A 14712-nucleotide genomic window follows, 5' to 3' on the forward strand; every position below is an offset into this window, starting at 1 on the left:
CTGTACATCCAAGTGTACAATGTTGACTTATGTTGCAAAAATATTTACTCATGTGCAAAACAATATTAATATAAGATAATCATAGCAGCAGCAGTAACACTAACGTGCAAATTAAATGCCACTGTAGATAATAATAAAAGTAGCAGTGACAATGTGCAGTGAGATGCAACTACTTGATTTAATAGCAGCAGTAAAATGTGCAATATGAGAAGGAGCAATTTGGTTCAACTGAACTATGAGATAAAAGAAGGAGTCTCTTAATCTAGAGGTCCTGGATTTCACACTCCTGTACCTCTGTCCTGAGGGTAGGAGTGTGAACAGTCCATGTTGGGGATGGGTGGGGTCTTTAAGGATGGAGGCAGCACTCCTGTGAACTCTGCGCTGGTAAATGGTCTGCAGAGAGGGCAGTGGAGTCCCGATGATCTTCTCAGCAGTCTTCACCACTCTCTGCAGATGTTTGCGGTCCCTCATAGTAGTGCTGCCGCTGCCATACCTCACAGTGATGTAGTTGGTCAAGACACTCTCAATAACACAGCTGTAGAAGTTGTTCAGGGTCTTAACTGGCATGCCAAACTTCCTCGGCCTCTTCAGGAAGTACAACCACTGTTGTGCCTTCTTAACCAGCTGGGTGGTGTTGAGTGTCCTCTGCTTCATCATGCCCACCATAATCTCCTTTGTCTTGTCTGTGTTGTGGGTGAGGTTGTTGTCCTCACAGCATGTCACAAGACTGGCCACCTAACTCCTGTAGGCCGCTTCATCATTTATCCTTGTGGGACATGACGCAGTCATGTGTAAACAGTGTGTAGAGGATGGGACTGAGAACACACCCCTGTGGGGTGCCAGTGTTTGTTGTGATGGTGGCTGAGGTTCTGTTTCCAATCCCGACAGACTGCGGTCTGCTAGTCAGGAAGTCCAGAAGCCAGTCGCAGAGTGTGGGGTGTTGTCCTAGTGCAAACAGTTTGTGGGTGAATTTATGGGGAATGACTGTGCTGAAGGCGGAACTGTAGTCGATAAAGAGCATTCTGATGTAGGTGCCCTTATCTTCCAGATGAGAAAAGGAAATAAGTAAGGCAGCAGAAATGTCATCTGAGGTGGACCTGTTGGGCCGGTATGCGTACTGCAGGGGGCCCAATGTGTCCGGTTTGCTGCTCTGAATGTAGGGCAGCACCACTTTCTCAAAACACTTCATGATGATTGGAGTGAGTGCTACTGGTCTGTAATCGTTCAGGCATGTCAGAGGGCTCTTCTTGGGAAAGGGGAGGATGGTTGTGGTCTTGAAGCAGGTGGGTACTGTGCTCTGACTGACGGAGAGCTTAAAGATGGAGGTGAGTACATCAGCCAGATCCGTAGCACAACCTCTGAGGGCGCACCCAGGGATGTTGTCTGGCCCTGCTGCCTTGCGGGGTTTGATCTTCCTCAGTGCATGTGGCGGACCTGACTGTTTATCCAGGGCTTCTGATTGGAGAACTTCCTGACTTGTATGGTGGGTGTGATGTTATCAACACAAGTGCTAATGTACCCAGTCACATACTCAGCATAATTCTGTATGCTGACAGAAGAGTTCTCCCGTTAGAACCCTCAATTCAAACACCCTCAAATCAACATTCTCAGGCTGAGGAGATCCTAGAGCATAATACCACCTGTAGAACGCTGTGAGTCGTGTGGCGAAAGGTGCATGAACCTCATCCTGAAAGCAGAGGACAGGCTCCTCAAGCTGCTCACACTGGAAGATGGAGCCTTGACACTGCAAAAGAGAGAATTAGGATGAAGGTACGTGAAAACACTGAGACCATGGACCGGGGATTACAGGAATAAAACACTGTTTGTGGTACTGATGAAGGAAATTAATCAACACTGGGGTGGTGTGATGAAGTGGGGTTGATGATGCTGTAGCACCTCCTACTGTCCAAAGTCAAATTCAAATTTTATTTGTCACATACAGAATCATACACAGTACCACATGTAGTGAAATGCTTATTATGACTGTCCTACACTGAAGAAGAGTATAAAGTATAAAGTAAAGTGTGTGGACAAGAAAAGTATAGGGATATAGGTAATAAAATTTTTTATTTTTAAGTCTTCAGCACCTTTGAGGGCAGTTTAAAGTCCTTTAGGTGTCTAAGATGATAAAGACGCTGCCGGGCCTTCTTCACCAGGGTGTTAACGTGACAGGACCATGTCAAGTCCTGCGTGATGTAAACACAGTGACTTCTTAAAACTGCTGAAGTGGTGATATGTCTCCAGTAGATGGTGCAACTGAACTGTTATAATGCCTTATAGCAGACTTCCTCTCTCTGCAGCAATCTACAGCTATCTGATTCAGCCAACAGAAGTGAGCTAGCCTGCCACAAGCTACCTGATTTTTAACCTGATAGGATTTTTAAGTCATTAAATGTGTACAAATATTAACCTGACAAGTGTGAAAATAAATTAATAAAAATTGAATTCCTGGATTGATTCTATTGTGCAGCTCACAATAAAAAATAAAATAATAATAAATAATAAAGATGACAATGACGAAATCTATAACAATTTATATATTTTGACATGTTATATTCATACATTTGGAAAGGTTTAGCTGTTGGACAACAAATTCAGAGATCTGAAAAGGACTGAGGTGAGAATTAATAGTACTAAAAAAAAAGACTTGCAAATTATTATTATTTAAATCATTATGTGGCTTTAAAAAAAAAAACTTAAACTGAATTCAGTACAGCTTTTTATTCTTTTATTTTTCACAGCATTCCTGTGGATGTTCCATGGACACAGAGTTCTCTAAAGTCAGTGTCTTCTTTCAGCTGGATGAAGCTCCCTGACACACTGAAAACACCATTTTGAGGAACATGATAAAGAGTTGAAGGTGTTGACCTGACCTCCAGTTTTCCCAGATTTCGATCAGATCCAGCGTCTGTGGGTTGTGCTGGAGAAACACCCTCAGAGGTCTGGTGGAGTTCAGGCCTCAGATACAGAGCTGTTTGATGTCACAAGGTAAAACTACACAGTATTAAGCAGGAGGTTTTAATGTTATGGCCAATTTGTGTATAATATTTTAATATAACAACATCTGAATAATTCTGTGAAAATGAGGTTAATGGTGTTCTAAGGATAACTGCACAGATAGTGTACAAGAACATTGTTTTCATCTGTGAAGTCACGTGACTTATTTGCTTTTGGTAACTGAAAGAGAAACTATAACAGTTCTGGAAATCACCTAACCATGAACTGGTTAAGTTAACCACAAGATATACAAACAGCACAGCAGGATTAAAATCTCTGTGGTGATAAATTATTTTCACCATATGGCCAAAACTATGTGGACACCTGTGCACATACATGTGCATGGATCTAGCACTTTCTCACATTATATGGAGTGTTTGATAGAGGAACTGATGGAGGAACACAATTTAAGGAGCATGTAGATGCTTAAAAGTGCCAGATCATCTGCTTTCACTTTGGGTTTATAAGACATGAGATTTATATCTGATGTTGTTCAACAGTTAAAAAAAACATGAATTTATTCTGCTTGAAGCTTCTTTTTTTCACTACATTAAACCTCCTGAAGCAATGAATTAAATGTAATAATTAAATTAAAAAGTAAATCACAGCAATAATCAAGACAGAATATTTTTGACAGAATGAAGAAAAATTTATTTGCTCATTTTAAGGAGTTTATGAAGACATCAGAATAAACAAAAGCATCAAAACGAGTTTAAATCTAGATAAGAGATGATAATTAAGTTTTAAATTAAACATGTAAAGTGAGACCAGGACAGATTTTTATTTCCTGCTACTGAATAATTAAAAGGAAATTAAACACTACAGGATTAAGAACAATAAACCCATTCACTCAGATTGGTTTTAAAATAGACCTGAGATTGTTTAAGAGAGATTGACTTTCTGGAAAAAGATACAGATAAAGACAGAGGTGTAAAGTCCGCTCTCTTATCCTCCAGTGCATTTCTGGTAGGTGATGAACATGGCCCCGGGCTTCACCCCCAGCTCTCTCAGGCTCTTGTGCTTCGAAACTCGTTTGCCGTTGTAGGCAAGGTGCAGGTTTCCCGTCAGCTCAGGCTTCATCTGCAGGTACTGCTTGATCAGCGTATCAGTGGTGTCTGTGCTCTTCAGGGTAAATGGGATGCTGGAGCCATTAGAACCATCAAATACCCTCAAATCAACATTCTCAGGCTGAGGAAATCCTGGAGCATCATCACATACCACCTGCAGAACGCTGTGAGTGGTGTGGCGAAACGGTGCATGAACCTCATCCTGAAGGCAGAGGACAGGCTCCTCAAGCTGCTCACACTGGAAGATGGAGCCTTGACACTGCAAAAGATAGAGTTAGGAAGAAGGTACATGAAAGACCATGGACCAGGGATTACAGGAATAAAATACTGTGTGTAATGCTGATAAAGGAAAATAATCAACACTGGGGTGGTGTGATAAAGTGGAGTTACTCTTACACACCAAAGATGATTAATTTTCTCTATCTGCATGTCCGTAAGTGATTTATTCCTCTTACCCCACAGCAACATGGTGTACTTTTCATAGTTATATTTAATGTCTTGTTTACGTTATAGCAGCAATAAACAGGCCTTCTTTCACCGGCCACTTTACATAAAAAAATGCAGTTTGTTGTGTTACTGAGAAAATATGAAGAAGTTCAAACTCCTATGTCCTGAAGATTCACCTGACTGTTACACAGCACTGCCACTGGACACTCCTTCTACACCTCATTTCTCCTCACAAAGAACTACTATAAATCAATACTTTAAATCGTACTGTGGATCTTAAATGTTTAAGCATCCTTTAAGTCCTGTATTTAAATACAGTAAAATGCATTTCTAAATTATTCTGACCAAAGATTTTCCCAGACCTATTCTACACTGTTAATTCTGCTCTCATTCTTATCTTTAGTGTCTCTGTTTAAACTCTATAGGAAACTTAATTTAATAATAGTTTTGGTTAAACTTAAATTAAATGTTATAATGCTGACACATTACTACTAATTTAACCAACTAACCAATAACCAGTATAAAGGATTAACAGTACCTCGTGAAGACACACGTCTGTACTCATGATGTTTTCTGATTGTCGTCTTCCTCTTGGGACATTCGGATGAGCTCTGATGTTTTTCTGGGTTTTTTATTTGTTTCATATGGACAGTCCCCTGAATGCTAATCTGCAGATTCACTCTGTCCCTCCTCTAAGGGAAATTCCAGGGCAAGCTCAAGACAACAGAAAAAAACAATCAGTGAGCAACACTTTGGTCTTATTATAATCTTTGAAAGTACCTTAAATCTGTTTGTAGACAGAGCTGAGGTCTGAGATGAAGTGGATGTGATACCAAGACTAGCACACATGGATACTTTACCTTTTATAGTCTTTGTAAAAATCTAAAGAGAGAATTTACGAGCGTGAAGATCACTAATGATGTAATGTCCCGGTCTGATACTTCAGTCTGAACATCTCCAGTTTGCACCACATGATCTACACACCCAGGATCAAAACTATACATTTAGATCTTTCAGTGCTTCTTTGGTGGTCCCTCTGAGGAAACCTTTAAAGGTTCTACACAGAATCCTACAACAGAGTGTTTCCTTATCAGATAGGGTTCCAAGTGAAGCTCTTTTTGAGGGACAAGAACCGTTAAGTATTTGATGAACCTTTAAAGAACTCTGGGCGTTACACACACCTCATCCTCAGGATGCTTGGTGTGTCGTTCTGAGATTTAAACACACTGTTGTTCTTTCAGCTGTTCCCTGTTCTGCGTCGTCAAAGCGGATCTGGTCCGAAAATTTGATTTGACACAGGTTTTATGCCACATGAACTTATTGAAGCAACCCTCCTATTTTGTCCAAGTTTGGGACTGGTACTGAGAGTTAGCTCTTCAGTGGCTGGATTAGCTCCCGGGAATCAGACCCGGGTCGCGGCAGTTAGAGCACAGGATCCTGCCGCTGGACCACCAGGAGGCTGAGAGCTAAACACATTCACAAAATAAAATCTCTCAGCTTCAGTGTAGAGATGAGTGCAGGAATGTTAGGGTTTCTGATGTTTTCTAATGTGACAGTTTAAGTTAGAGTTATCATCTTCTTTTAGAATTAGAATCTGTTCGATTTTTCATGTGGCTTCAGTCCAAACCTCGAGAACTTTGAAACCTCGAAAACAAATTGGCATGTAAAAATGTTGTAAAAAAATCTTGAATCAAATCTTTATTATATAAAATGTGCTGAGTGTGTGAAACTTTCATAAATAAAAACCTCTACGGCGCCAATAAATATCCAGTCTATAAATACAAACATTTAAATAAGGCTCATGAAATAATTCTGATCAGGAGTGTGAGGAATTCATTTTACAGAAAAACACCACTTGTGATCAAAAAGTAACTTGAATAAATCCAAACTGATCTATTATAAGATTACATTACAACAAATATAAGACTATTCATATTATTTCTAGATGTTTTGCTACTTTAAGGATTGAAGCAGGATGCAGCAAAGCAGGAATAAATTAATCTGTCAATTCTATTTTTCTTTATTTGCAGCCATAATTTCTATTTTTCAAACTTCATCCAGCAGGATAAACGGCCTCCATCACCATTAATTCCACACTCTAACATCATCTTATTCTATGTAAATGCTATCAAGGTTTCATTTTCTCTGCTCTTCACATGATTTCATTTTTGTGTTGCTTCCTTATTTATTTGTTTGTACTGAGCTGCACTGGTACAACCTATTGCTAATCTCTCAGGTCAGGAATCTGTACAGATTATCTCGATGCCTCATAACACTGTGTCTTCTTATGTTTTTCACATGTTCTAACTTTGCCTGGATGAAAGCGTGGGTATAAAAGACAGGCCGCTGTTCTGAACAGCGCATGAGGCTGCTGAATAACATGAAAATATAATGAAACATAAACCACTACTGTTTATACGATTCTTTGATGTATTTATTTAAATTTTAAGAAAAGATAAAAATGATAGGAGTGAAATAATAAAGCAGTAAGACATGAAAATGATTTCCCCTAATAGCATTTAAAAACAGAATGTGAACTTACATAAACTTACAAGCAAACTAAATGAAATAGTTTCAACTTAATTTACACCAAATGATGTGAGATTTTCAGATTACTGGGTATCTTGGGTAAATGGGTAAATGATCCAGTGTCACTCTAAAGCAGACCTGAGAATAAAGTTCTTGAGAGAAAAGAGATCAGATTCATTTTGTGGATAATGACAGAGGTGTAAAGTCCGCTCTCTTATCCTCCAGTGCATTTCTGGTAGGTGATGAACATGGCCCCGGGCTTCACCCCCAGCTCTCTCAGGCTCTTGTGCTTCTGAACTTCTTTGCCGTTGTAGGCAAGGTGCAGGTTTCCCGTCAGCTCAGGCTTCATCTGCAGGTACTGCTTGATCAGCGTATCAGTGGTGTCTGTGCTCTTCAGGGTAAATGGGATGCTGGAGCCATTAGAACCATCAAATACCCTCAAATCAACATTCTCAGGCTGAGGAAATCCTGGAGCATCATCACATACCACCTGCAGAACGCTGTGAGTGGTGTGGCGAAACGGTGCATGAAATATGGGCTGAGGATTAACTTGAGGTGGATCAACTTTTGTCAAAGGAACATAGTTCTGAGAGAGAGAGAGAGAGAGAGAGAGAGAGAGCACAATGTGAGTAAACTCAAATTGAAGATAAACTTGACTTCAGTATTTGAAACTTTTTATGACAAAAGGATTCACATAACAGGGCTCTACAACGGGTTTTACAGAGAGAGAGAGAGAGAGAGAGAGAGAGAGAAGAAGGTGTAATTTAAACGCTTTACACCAGATCCATAAGAATAAATAAAAAAATAATTATTTAAACACATAAAAGCCTATAGATCTTAGATCTGGTATATAAAAACCACTTCTAAAGGTAAAGCTAAAGTGTCCCTGATGTTCTCTAATAGACAAACACGCTCCATCAGTAAATATATCTGCATTATGTAAACTGTAAAAACAATAAGAGTGAAAATGTGCTGAAATGGTGGTGACTTACTCGAGTGCACAGGACTGGTGTAGCCATTTTTCCTCTTCTCTAGAAGCTCTGCTGCGTCTGCTAAACTGTTGTCCTTTTATACTGCTGGGAGTTCACAGGAAAGCAGAGGAAAGTACCTTTACAAGCTCAACCCATTTCTCCTACAAGAACTCACAGAAACCCATGATCTAATCGCAGAAGAGAACTTCCTGCATCTGAATAAAGCAAAACAATAACATGAATTTGCACAGAACACGACTTCCTGTTCGCAGCAACGTGTTATTTAATACAGTCGCTTTACCCCAATGTCAGATCTATTAACCGACCTGTTTAAAGCTGCAGTAAGAGTTTTGTTTCCCCCTGAATTCCTTTAACAGTAAATCAGTCAGAACTAATCCAAGGTTTCACAAGTTTGAAAAAAGAAAAACTGATATAAAAGAAAGAAAGGTGCTGTTCTTGGGAGTGGGTTCTGATCCGATATGGGTTCCGATCTGGACGTCGATCAGCTCGTAGTGACATTGTTATACCTCACATTTATTTATTAAGGCCACTGCTTTTTATCCAAATTAGTCCGGCTGAGCAGATGAGGTTTAGAGTCTCACGCAAGTCCTGAGATTTCACTGGAGCAGAACCTCCAACACCATCACCGGCGTCGGCTCACAGCCGTGGAATCAGATTTCTTAATAAACCTTTCATAGCTACACCATAGAGCTGCTGAGTTCTGGACTCTGATAGGTTATCATTTCCATATCATATCATATATCATAACAGCTCATTCACAGCAACGTGTCTGTTATTTTTTTCTCTTTCAAGAACAGAGAAAAGGTTGGTGAGGGAAAGCTGCTGGCTATAGCTGCGGTTCTGTAAACGGGAACAGAAAAGTTACTGACATGAGAGTTTTTAAAACATGGACTTCAGGAAGGAAACACAGAGTGCTTCATTACACTCTGCAGCTGTTTACCTTCCGATAAAACACGTGATCTCAGATAAAGAAACCGAAATGGTTTAAAGTGGCTTTAATGGAGAAAGTGAAAGAAAAACATTTTAATAGTGCGTGATGAAAGTCACAGAGGAAAGCACCGAGTTTTATTCCACTTGTTTGCATACTGGACCCAAAAGTCCCGCTAATGTCTGCCAAAAACCTTCCTTCATTCTGTGTGTCTCTCTCTCTCTGTGTCTCTCACACATTTATATACAATACAAATACACTGTGTGTGTGTGTGTGTGTGTGTGTGTGTGTGTGGTCTCTATACATCATTAAAGTGAAATTAATCAGACTTTAATGTTTTCAGTTCATTTGTGTATCTGTTATTCTCCTGAGGTTGATTTTTTGACGGTGGGCGGAGTTTTCTGCAGCATTGACAGCGTATCTCTCTTCTCGATCTTCCTCAGCTGCTTCTTCTTCATCCGTTTCAGTTTGGCTGTGTTGCGAATCTGAAAGAAAAAGACAAGATGAATCAAAAAATGTGCAATTAGAGAATTAGACATTCTTTCATCTGGAAAACGCTTCTAAACTACAGCCGAGCGCCGCGACGCCGCCGCGATACGCTAGTCTGTGTTTCTCACACAGTCTGGTCATGTTCAGACTCTAATGTTAAATCTTGCTTATTTTCTCTTTTCATCTGTGATAAATATATTTCTAGTGGTTACTGGTGGATCTTAAGACATGTTTTGGTTCATGTTGAAGACGCTAGTCTTTTTTTAGCTTCAGCTTCTTCACTCACTTTTTCCTCCAGATTTTTCTGATGTTTACTTGAACCCATTCCCTTATGTGATGGAGACACAGATACCGTTTTAATCTGATGATACTGCATGCAGATGATACTGTAGGTCCTCGTGTTCATACCTGGGTTTTCCTACAACTTCCTGGAGCTGGAAATACTTTGATATCTATTCAGAAACTTCTGCTTTGTAGGTATTATTATTATTATTATTAATAATAATAATAGTAGTAGTAAAGGTTATTATGTTATGAGCTTCATTTTCAGTTGTCTGTCAGCTTTTCAGGGGATCCTGAGGTGGTTGGTTGGAAGAGTCTTGGTATTCATTCAATTCTCACCCAGATTAATGAGTACTAATCGAGTTCTACACCTTTACAACTGGAAGGTGTTTTGCACATGATATGATTACTGTTTTTTTTTTCCATTACGTCAATCAAATATAAACTAATTGTAGAACAGAGATGATGATGATGATGATGAGTTAAGTTATTTCAATCATGCATAGAGTTCATTCTGTCCGTGTGGCCTGATCCCAGGGACTTTACCAAGCCAGTAAAATTTGGTGAATTTCCGTGAACAGACAGCAGTGAGGGAAAATCCATCGTGGGATGCTATAAACACTGTCACAATGCAACCGCCTGATTCACACAATCCTGCAGTGGTCTCTAACTGATAAAACTCTGTGGGCGGAGCATGAACTTCATACTGTGTTCACATGAGCAGCATTTATTTATCTTACATGGCTCAAGTCACTTAACAAGCTGCTTTTACTGCTCAAGTGGAAGTGTGAAAATTAAGAACAAAAATCTGTAGGGGTGTGTGTGCATCTTACCACTTGAACAATCTCTGCTTTCTTCTCATTTTCTGCCCGTCTCTTCAGATTTTCTTCTCGTCTCTTCCTCTTCTCCTGTAGTAAAACATTTTTTCTCGTTTTGGTCACACTATTTAAAATCTCAGAGTTCAGCAATGTGTCTGTAGTAAATATCACTACAACTCTAGCACACAATTTATGCCTTCATTCAGCCATAAAAGTCTCCTGTAGTCACTTTATCCTTACTAAACTCACCGGTTTATCAACACCACGCACACAGAGCGGAATTTCAGGAATTTTGGCGCCCCCTTGTGGTAGAGTTTGCTCATGACACGTTACTTCATTATTCATTCTGACATCTCTCAGTCGATTATGACGTTTATCTGTACTTTATCTATTCACACACACCTCCTTCTCTCTGGCTTTGTCGTCTTTGAGCTTTTGGTGGTACTGTTTAACCATCTCCTTCTCCCTCTTGGCCTCCATCTTCTTCTGCCAGGAGCTGCGCAGAGGTTTATCACGCAAAAGAGCCGAGAACCTACCACACACACACACACACACACACACAAGTTTTTTACAGTGAAGAAATCAGCACTGAATGTTTACTTTGTCTGAAGAATACTGAGATGTATCGTGTGTCTTGATATTTTGCACAATAGTTAATGAGAGAAGCAATTAATCATATTTGAATCATTAATATTAGCAGTGATATCAGTGCAGTGTTGATCTCTGGATATACACGCTTACAGCATGGGTATTTATTTGCATGTTTTTTGTTTAAAAAAAAGTGTTAGCACTGTTGCCTCACAGCAAGAAGGTCCTGGGTTTGAATCCCGGGTTCGAACAGGGCAGGGGTCTTTCTGTGTGGAGTTTGCATGTTGCCTGTGTGGGTTTACTCCGGGTACTCCGGTTTCCTCCCACAGTCCAAAAACATGTACATTAGGTTGACTGGTCATTCTAAATTGCCCATAGGAGTGAGTGTGAGTGGTTGTTTGTCTATGTGTGGCCCTGTGATGGACTGCCTGAGGTTCCAGCAGATCCCCGTGACCCTAACTAGGAATAAAGCGGGTATAGAATATGGATGGATAGATGGATGGATAATAAAGTGTTAATCTACACATCCTTGTTTTATACATTATTATAAGCAATGTGTTTATAGACACAACACTGATAAAACACTGATGATTATTACACATGACAGTGTGAAGCTGGATGGAAAAGTCTGGAGCATTGAAATATTAAACACAAATATTTCACTGAGAACATAAAGATATAAATTGTGATGAAAGTTAAATGAAATCTCTTTTCCCTAAATTGTGAATATTTGTGTTCAGTAATCTCATGATTTCAATACTGAACGAAAATAATGGTTTAAAGTTAAAAAATTAAATGAGAGTGTGTTCTCTACCTCTGTTTGTTGCGGTCTTTCCAGACTCGACCGGATTTGGGTTTTCCCAGCGGGATCATGGTTCTGCCCGGTGACGGGTTCGGAACCTTTCCGCTGCTCTCGGTCACTAACGGAGCACGTGCACTAGGCTGAGGCTGACTCTCCTGATTGGTCGACATGGCTCGTATCCTTGTGTGTGAGCGTTTAATTCAGTTAACCGAACCGAGCCGAGCCGAGCCGAGCCGTCCTCCCAAAACCCCAGCACACGTGCAGCCCTTCGTGTGTTTACTCAACGTGGAAAAAAGCGATGAAGAAGAATAGAAATGTGCGGAAGTGTAGAGCTGCGCGTGCTTCCACCTAGCGACCAGGAACACACAGGCACGGGCAGTCACCCCTGATCACGTGGTCGGGTTTCAGCCCACAGCTCCACGTGATTCATGTCTACTTCCGTTCCTGGTTTGTTGAAAATGTTTGTGCAGAGCTTCAGGATCTGACCAGTGCAGTAAACATGATTCTGTCCACAGCAGGGGTTTTATTCTGCTCTGCACTCATCCCTCTCACAGTAAGTCTCTCTATTACACCGAGATGGTCGAGTTTACACAATGCGCATGCGCGGAAAACTTTACGTTAACTCTGTTGTGTTGCATTAAATATTTTTGCGTGTTGCATTTGAGAGAAAAAAAAAACATAAGACAGTTATTATAATTTATAAACAGTTAACCTATTAACTTTTATTACTTTAAAAGCTAACCTGTAAATGATCCCACCTTCTCACTTTAAAGTTTCAACTCCGTTTTATTTTCTCTTTCTTCCGGAGCAGATTTTCTGACTGATTTCTCTGCAACATTTTATATATATATATATACTGGATATATATATTTTTTATCAGCCAAAAATTGTGATGTTTTCTTTTTACACTAATCCGAGGCTGTAAGTGATGTATGGAGTGTCACACTGCTGTCCTGTGACCTGTCTCTGCTCATGTGATCTCATCCTCGGGCAGTCAAAGTTAAACAGATATGTGACGTCATTTAATCACGATAATTATAATTAATGATAATTGTCATAGACATAACATCGAATACATACAGTGAGAATGAATGAATGAATGAATAAATAAATAAATAAAGATTGCACACAGAACTTACTCCACTGTTCAGGAACGAACGTTTCCACAACCTTCTGAGAATCAGTCATTGTAACCTGTGAAGCAATTACTGAGTGAAAATATATTCCTGTGTTCAGTTCTGCTGATAATTACGATGACTTTTACTTTACCTTGAATCTTTATTTCAATAAAAAGTATTGTTTTGACCGAGTGATCAATGTGCAGAAATTCAGACTTATTTCAACGCAAAGCTTCGTCATAATAAATCCCACTATTTTTTATCAAACACCGTTTCCATTCTGTTGATATAATTTTTGTCCTGCTGTCTGTTAGCTCTCCTCAGCTGCTCCGAGCTTCACAGTGGATTATAAAAACAACAGCTTCCTGAAGGATGGAGAATATTTCCGCTACATCTCGGGCAGTATTCACTACAGCAGGATCCCCAGGATCTACTGGAAAGACAGGCTGTTGAAGATGTTCATGGCCGGACTCGACACCGTCCAGACGTAGGAAGTTAAAATGTAGTTTGATAATGTTCAGTGGAAATTGTTTCTCTTTCATTCTGTTATAAAAGTCTTGCCATCAACTTCAGTTAGATTGAATTACACTAAACTAACTTCAAAAGAATAAATATTGAGGTTTAATTTGGTTTCAGCTGCAGAGCTTCTGTCACACTGCAGCTTTGTGCTGCTCCGCTTCATCCTCCATCTTCATATCTGTGTTTCTTCTGTCTAAACCTCTAAACTCTGTGTGAAATAAAATTCTGCTGTCTGCAGGTACGTACCCTGGAACTTCCACGAGGCCGTGCCAGGTGTGTACGACTTCAGCGGAGATCGAGATCTGGAGTATTTCCTCCAGCTGTGTCAGGACATCAGGCTGCTGGTCATCCTGAGACCTGGACCTTACATCTGTGCTGAGTGGGACATGGTCAGGACCTATGCTCTATCATAATATTAGATTAGATTAGATTTATTCATCACCACGCAATCATCTAATCTCTTCAGGATTTTTCTTTTATAATATTATGTTTAATAATACTGATATTATCATAGAGATGTTTTAAAAAATAATAATGTCTTAATACTTTTATTTTATTTATTTATTAATATTTATATATTATATAGACTGTATTATCTTTGCTGTTAACTTAATAATAAAGTTGAATATTAATGCATTTATTTATTTTAGTAATTTAAATGCAGATGAACAAAAAAGCAGATGTAATAAATTCTGTAAAAATGTAGAAATATGATTCTGAAGTTCAATTTAATTTAGTCACATTTTAGATTGATTTGCTTTGTCTTGATTATTAATAGTTTTCAATTAATAATACGTAGTAAGTAAAAAAAAAAGAAGTAACATACATATTACATGTTTATTATATTAATATTGAATATTTTGATATTTTGATTTGTTAATTGGTAGATGATTACAGTATTACCACCCCCCAACCCCCTCCGGTGTGTTAGCGGCGATGGTGTATTGAACAGAACTGGGTTTTTTTAATAATCAAATAAAGGTAAATGCTGAAAGTCTGTAAATAGTTTGAATGTTTTTTTGTTTGTTTAAAGGGCGGCCTTCCTGCATGGTTACTAAAGAAGAGAGACATTGTCCTCCGCTCATCAGATCCAGGTAAAAACATAACTGAGCTGCAGATGAATAATCAGACACTTC

The 14712-nt window shown here is 39.3% G+C and overlaps 2 protein-coding genes across 3 annotated transcripts in view; one reads left to right on the forward strand and one right to left on the reverse strand.

Annotated features, from left to right (window-relative positions):
* Positions 1–9012: 9012 nt before the first annotated feature.
* ccdc86 (coiled-coil domain containing 86) lies at positions 9013–12249 on the reverse strand. Its single transcript, XM_058384423.1, has 4 exons — positions 11952–12249; positions 10952–11081; positions 10565–10639; positions 9013–9445 (listed from the first exon to the last, which is right to left on the reverse strand). The coding sequence occupies exons 1-4, from the start codon at positions 12107–12109 to the stop codon at positions 9320–9322; spliced, it is 489 nt and encodes a 162-aa protein (XP_058240406.1). The 5' UTR covers positions 12110–12249; the 3' UTR covers positions 9013–9319.
* A 43-nt stretch (positions 12250–12292) lies between these two features.
* glb1 (galactosidase, beta 1) overlaps positions 12293–14712 on the forward strand; it is an 18856-nt gene continuing 16436 nt past the window's right edge. The window contains exons 1-4 of one of the 2 annotated variants that reach the window (XM_058384382.1): positions 12293–12492; positions 13372–13544; positions 13815–13965; positions 14610–14670. In XM_058384382.1, coding sequence (XP_058240365.1) covers positions 12439–12492; positions 13372–13544; positions 13815–13965; positions 14610–14670 — 439 coding nt within the window. In that variant the 5' untranslated portion in view covers positions 12293–12438. Of the gene's footprint in view, positions 12493–13371; positions 13560–13814; positions 13966–14609; positions 14671–14712 lie in introns of those variants that run through there. The other variant, XM_058384383.1, reaches the window with a different exon arrangement.

Source organism: Hemibagrus wyckioides, linkage group LG29 (assembly GCF_019097595.1).
Source record: "Hemibagrus wyckioides isolate EC202008001 linkage group LG29, SWU_Hwy_1.0, whole genome shotgun sequence".
NCBI classification, from domain to species: Eukaryota; Metazoa; Chordata; class Actinopteri; order Siluriformes; family Bagridae; genus Hemibagrus; species Hemibagrus wyckioides.